At 33.2% G+C, this 6,640-nt stretch overlaps 1 protein-coding gene across 3 annotated transcripts in view; it reads right to left on the bottom strand.

The window, feature by feature from the left end:
* Window positions 1-498: 498 nt before the first annotated feature.
* Window positions 499-6,640, bottom strand: part of LOC110334079 (prolactin-8A9) — a 7,357-nt gene continuing 1,215 nt past the window's right edge. The window contains exons 2-6 of one of the 3 annotated variants that reach the window (XM_021215932.1): window positions 5,111-5,286; window positions 4,313-4,351; window positions 3,238-3,345; window positions 1,786-1,965; window positions 499-844 (exon numbers count right to left, since the gene is read on the bottom strand). In XM_021215932.1, coding sequence (XP_021071591.1) covers window positions 656-844; window positions 1,786-1,965; window positions 3,238-3,345; window positions 4,313-4,351; window positions 5,111-5,286 — 692 coding nt within the window. In that variant the 3' untranslated portion in view covers window positions 499-655. Of the gene's footprint in view, window positions 845-1,785; window positions 1,966-3,237; window positions 3,346-4,312; window positions 4,352-5,110; window positions 5,290-6,640 lie in introns of all 3 variants that reach the window. The other 2 variants (XM_021215931.1, XM_021215933.1) reach the window with 2 other exon arrangements.

A 6,640-nucleotide genomic window follows, 5' to 3' on the forward strand; every position in this document is an offset into this window, starting at 1 on the left:
TCTGAGCTTGAGACTATAGAGTGAGATCCAGGACAGCCAGAGCTATACAGAGAAACCCTGTCTCTAAAAACAAAAACAAAAACAAACAAACAAACAAAAAACTCAGCTCTTTGGAAATTTCACACATGAATTCAGTGTATACTTATCATGTCCAGTCCTTGCCTCCTTTTCTCTAAGTCCTCCTATGACTATGGAGTCAGAAAGCAGTTGTATTGTATCGGCAATATTTTTACTGTTAACATGATTTCCTAAGGACAATATCAATTTCATGAAGCATTAAAAATTATATTTCTGATTCTGATACATGAATGATAAGTTTTATACTTTGCTTTTAACAACTTGACTTTTATTACTTTTCTGTGAAATAAATTCTGACTTTATTGAAGTAAACTTTAACTTTATTTGCAAAATTGACATCTATTGTTTGTGATATATTTCGTTGGAGCATCCTGATTTTCTTGATATATATTCTACTCAATGAACAAAAGATAAAGAGGCTTTTTAGATTTGGATATTTCTAAAGATAATGCTTTTATTTTTTTAAAAAGAGATTCATTATACCCACACATGGATTCAAAAGATATACAATTAAAAGGAACATCTCAGCAATGGACTGTTGTGGAACATTTCCAAAACAGACAGGGTAGATGTGTACTTAGCAGTCTTCCCCAGTTATCGTACACTTCAAATTTCTAAGATAAAATAGAATGTGATATGTTTCATTGTATATGCAGTTGGAAAGGTTAAACATTGCCAACAATTTATAATGTTTGCCCTCTGATTTTAAGAATGAAAGATGTTCCCAACTAGGAAATTCTTGCTTCATCTCAGCTGTAGGATAGACCTAAAAATCAAGATGAAAATCAGTTACTTGTTGATTATATTGTTATATTCCTTTCTTCTTAGTTCTCCTGTGTCCAATCAAGGAATGCATTAAAAATTGTGATGCTTGCATTAAAGTTATGGGTTTCAATTTATATAAACCAAGAGACTCTCAAGCAGTTAGACTTCTAGAATCTGTGGGAAAGATTTGTGGGCATTTCTAATCACAGAGGAAGTATACCTTTTCAGGAGAGGAACTATAGAAAATCTCTATTTGATTCTAGGCCAATAGAAGAGCTCATATCAGTTTCTCACTCAGGAAATTCTTACAGGTCCTTTCATATGTACTTTGCAGAAGTTTATATGTGTCACTATTCTATGTATGGAAATCTCACACGTGATAATGATCAGATATTGATTTAATATGCAGACTCAAGGGATGGCTGTGATCAAAGGACCAGAGCTCTGCTTATTAAACTAGTATAGGTGTCCTCTAAGTGTCTAAGAGGAACAGACATGTTTCATTCAGGTCCTCAGGATGGGAAGAGATGAGAGGCATCTGAAAATGTTGGAGGTGCCAGCAACCTACTAGAGCAGTGATTCTGAAACTTCCTAATCCGTGACCCTTTAATATAGTTCTTCATGATGTGGTGAACCCCAACCACAAAGTTATTTTCATTGTTCCTTAATAACTCTAATTTTAATTATTTGAATAATTGTAATATAAATATCTCATATGCAGATGTCTGTTATATGACCCCCGTGAAAGGGTCTTTTGACCCCCTGTGAAAGAAGTCATGACCCACAGGTTGAAAAACACTCTTATTGGAAGATTGTGAATAAGATCAGATATCTATGTTTCGCTCTGGAAAGATGAGGTATTTCAGAATTCCTTCGTTGTAGTTGTTAATTTATACATACTTCTTCTTTTAAAAATAAGGATAACTAATAGGAAATGTTCACCTTGGTGAGTATCCACCTAAGGTCTTCCAGGAGATTTCTCTTGTTCTCTTCGATCTGCATGACTTTTGAAAGGATAGTTTCAGGGACATCTTGCATCATATTCAGTTCAATCACTAGATGGAATAGAGGGCTGATCCAGGAACTCACATAATTGATCAAAGTTTTTAAATATTTTTCATTCTAAGAAACACAATAGAAACATTTCGTTAAATAACTTGAGTATAGCAGATTTGTTACCTCTAATGTTCATGCAAAAATGCTGAAGTGAAACATGTTTTAACTATGTGTATAAGACACATGTATAGATGTTACACAGTTTGGAAGTATAACATTTAAGCAACTGGTATAATTTCTATAAAATTAAACAAATTGTGGGGTTTGTCATTTAGCATTTTTGTGAGTTTATGTCATATTTTGTTCTACTTTTGCAACTAAAAGAGCTTTCTTGCCAGTAAGATCTTTATTATTTGGTTATTTGTTTATCAATGTGTAAAATCGGTCTTCCTGGTACTCAGTAGGAACAAATAAAAATTGACTCATGATAGATAGAGGCAGGAGTAAGTAGATAAAATATTTCTAGCTGCATATGTAGCTGAAGATGGCCTAATCAGCCATCATTGGGAAGAGAGACCCCTTGGTCTTGTAAACTTTATGTGACCCAGCATAGGGGAAGGCCAGGGCCAAGTAGTGGAAGTGGGTGGGTAGAGGAGCAGGGGCGGGGGGGGGTATAGGGAACTTTCGGGATAGCATTTGAAATGTAAATAAGGAAAATAATAATAAATAAAAAACAAATTAAAAAAATATTTCTCATTAAGGGATTTATGTACACCATTTATAGGGGAAGAACTATATCACATCCAAAAATGATATGTAGACCTTTTCATCATGAATTTGAGCATTGTTGCATCCTAAGGAACATAAACTATTATTTCACAGGACTCCTCTGATCATCCAGTTTTCAGGTAGGGTATAGAGAATAGCAGGAGCATGAAGTGATAGATAAAAATAGAAGTGGAACCAGAACAGAATTGAAAATCAAGGAGACAGTGTTCAGTAATGTAGAATGCCACTATACAGAACCCATTAGAAACACATAAAAATACAGCCATGTTATTCTCACTGGTGGAGGAGTGAGTATATAAACATAGATAATCAAGTTAGCCAAATAAATCCTAAAAATATAGTAAGAATAATTTCAGTGGCAGGCTGGTCATTCCTAAAACACTATTCTGTACATGATGTATTTAATTAAGCATTACTACACTCTCATTGGGTATTTGATTTTTTCTATAATTTAAAAATACTATATTGTGATTATTTCCCATACTTTAGCTTAATTTTTTCTGTATGCATGGTTATTGTATCTATTGTAATGCCTGTAATAATTCACAGTACCACAAACCTACTATCTTGTTTCTGGAGTTCTGTGAAAAACCAGTGAAGGAAACTCACTTCACTATCTGCATGCTCAGTTCCCCTATCTGGGGGGTTTGAGAGAGTAGAATGGCAATAAGTTCCAGCTCTGACAACAGTCTCATCTCGCCTAATGAGTTTTGAGTTCTGCAAATAAAACAAAAACAGAGTTTAGAAATAATAAATAGCTACATGACCAGAATATTGATGCATTTTAGAGTATTTGTAAATTTTAATAATAAGTAGTTCATAAAATACAGATATTAAGAAATAAGAAACTGCCTGTCATATAATTCTGTGGCTACTCATTGTACCTGCAATTTAACTTGGCTTTTTTTTTTATTATTAACCTTTGAATATTTAACTCCTCCCTCTTTCTCTCTTCTTTACTTGCAAAAGTTACTCTATGAACGGCAAACATTGAAAGGAGTAAATTATGAAAAACTAAGTAATTTAATTATTATCATTTTTTAGCATTTCAGCACAAAGCTATTCAGCATATTTATTAATCATATTTCCTATCAATAAGGACTTTTATTTTCTTACGCAGAACAACACAGTTATAAATTTATAATTTAACACTAAAGAATATAGTTAGGCATGTTTGTAATAGTTTTAGAATGAAATTTTGTGCAATTTGACTTATAAAAATAAACTACTTTACAGTAAATTCTATGTAAACTCAATATCAACAAAATATAAAAATATTAATTAATGCCATGTATTAGACATTGTATGATTAATGAAATATTTAATTGACTACATACATTAGAATAACTTATTTATTTCAAATAATCAGTTAATTCATGAAAGGTTAATGTGTGTAGCAGAATGCGAGAGCAGGGAGGTGGTAGTGGGTGGGTAGGTAGTGGTATATCCTCATAGAAGCAGGAGGAGGGGGGAAAGGATAGGGGTTTTCTGGGGCAGTGGGAGATCAGGAAAGGGGATAATACCTGAAATGTAAATAAATAAATTATCTAATAAAAAAAGAAGTTGAAAAGCTGTCAGTTAAGAAGAGGAAATACAAATACTATATAATACTTTCTCATCTAAAGTCTTATCATCGGCATGAGAGTATTACTGGGAAGCAGCTGGAAATAAGTGAGATACTTACAAAAGCCAAAAATTGTTCAGATGAGAATTGGTTGTGATACTGAATCATGTTAAGGGGAGAAAAATAACATCTAGTTAATAAAATTATGACCACATATTTATTCCAAACAGAGACACATCCTTTGACGACCATATTATTGAAAGTTTGCCTGTTTCTATAATTTCTTTTTTTTTCTGACCTTAAGAAATGAAAATCACCATGAAAGGTATGTATATACTTCTAGTCATGCCCTGATACTGAACAAACTTATCACTGAAAACCTTTACACCACAATTTATGGTATTTATGGGTTTCTTGATAGATGTTTCTTTCTTTCTTTCTTTCTTTCTTTCTTTCTTTCTTTCTTTCTTTCTTTCTTTCTTTCTTTCTTTCATTCTTTCTTTCTTTCTTTCTTTCTTTCTTTTTCTTTCTTCATTACATATTTTATCTGTTACAAATGTATAGTTCACTATAATGCATATCTTTTACAGTGCAAACCTATAGTGTGCTAAATGAACATGACCAATGGAAATTCATGATCCTGAATGCAACAAAAGGAATTGATAGTTATTCCTAATTCACACTTTAAAAGTTACTACCATAGTTTAGTTGTTTTGATTTTTAATGAAGTAAAGAAAATATACTAATAGCATTAAATTCTATGAAATTTCATGACACTATCTAATTGACCCTGTCCCTGTTTCAGTAGTTGGGGCAGTTTTACCTGTGAAGGTATATATTCTGATATTTGAGACATGATGTCATGTGTCTCAGTTTCTAGTGCAATTCAAGTATTAGTATAGGGGTTGAGGTACTTACAAGCTCTACATAGAATTGGTCAGCAAGTGTACGAAGGGTTTCAGCTTTCTGCATGGCACTGTTAAATGTTTCCACAAGAGGGTTCCAGCAGCCACTCTTTTCTGCCATACATGCAGGAATTGATGAAGCTTTCTCCCACAATAGCAAGTTTGACACCACCAGCAGCAGGAGTGCACCTGCCACATAGAAACAAAACCACTTAAAGGTGGTGTATTAATCTGAGTTATCCTAGGCCTGAACCAATTGGTTCAGGAAAGTTGCATCTTGCCAAAGGTTGTTTGTTTGTTTGTTTGTTTTTGCTTTCTCTGCATGACTTGGTATTCAATACCTGGAATGGCATATAGAGTCACATTAAGTACTTAAGGGAGTAATTGAATTCTTCTGAATAGTGTTTGAAAAGCAGCATTTGTTTTTATATTGTTTCAGAAATGCTTCTGAATTTTACAAATGTCTGAACTTAAAATTACTTCTGTACTTGTATTTTAAGTCATTTTTAGATGGTTTAGTGTCTTCAGAATTTAAGATCATTTTATGTTATCAATTTTGAGAATATGCAATTTTTAAAGGTCATGTCTGATGTCAAACTTTTGGACCCTGATGGGACAGGAATAGCACAGTTTAACTCTTTGCTTTCTCTATACATTTGACAATAAATAAAACCATAAAGATCACTAACAACAAGAATAGATGTAGGCCAGGCGGTGGTGGCACATGCCTTTAATCCAGAATTTGGGAGGCAGAGGTAGGAAGATTTCTGAGTTCGAGGCCAGCCTGGTCTGCAAAGTGAGTTCCAGGGCAGTCAGGGCTATACAGAGAAATCCTGCCTCGAAAACCAACAACAACAACAACAAAATGAACCAAACCAAAAAAGAATAGATGTTGTCCAATATATGATGTCAGCTTAGAACTGATAACGTGGTAAATCTCCATCAGAGAATTTTTTTCATCAAAATATTCAGATTATTCTCTTTAAAGTTGATCTGCCCAATAATTTGGTCAGTAGATTAGATTCTCTTAATGTAATCTGAATATATTTATAATGGAAAAGTCTTACATGCTCAAGTCATTTTTCTAATGGCTTATTAATGGTTAAGGTAGGAGTCAGAACACCAAGCAACAGTACTTTTTACTGACAATCATAATTCTGTTTCTTCTGCCTTGAGATAAGATTAATTCAATACTCTGACTTTATACCCTTAATATTTTCCAATTTCTAAGACTGCAAACATTGTCTGTTTGAGATGTACTGTTTGTTCTGGAAGGTTTCCTATGTGCTGGAAGCTGCTTAATTGTTTTATTAGTTCTACTCATTTGATACCAGTAACACTTTCATCCTTCTTCTCTTTCATCATGAGAGAAGATAATACAGACTCTCTTTGAATACTGCAACAAGCCTCAAGTTAGAGAATGATGAGACCTACTAATCCAATTGTCTCTTGTACCCTTGTACAATTTCTTTCAAGAAAAATAATTTTTTTAATTATTATTTTCTTTATTTACATTTCAAATGCTATCCCGAAAGTTTCCCAT

The sequence above is a fragment of the Mus pahari genome, chromosome 16, assembly GCF_900095145.1.
Source record: "Mus pahari chromosome 16, PAHARI_EIJ_v1.1, whole genome shotgun sequence".
NCBI classification, from domain to species: domain Eukaryota; kingdom Metazoa; phylum Chordata; class Mammalia; order Rodentia; family Muridae; genus Mus; species Mus pahari.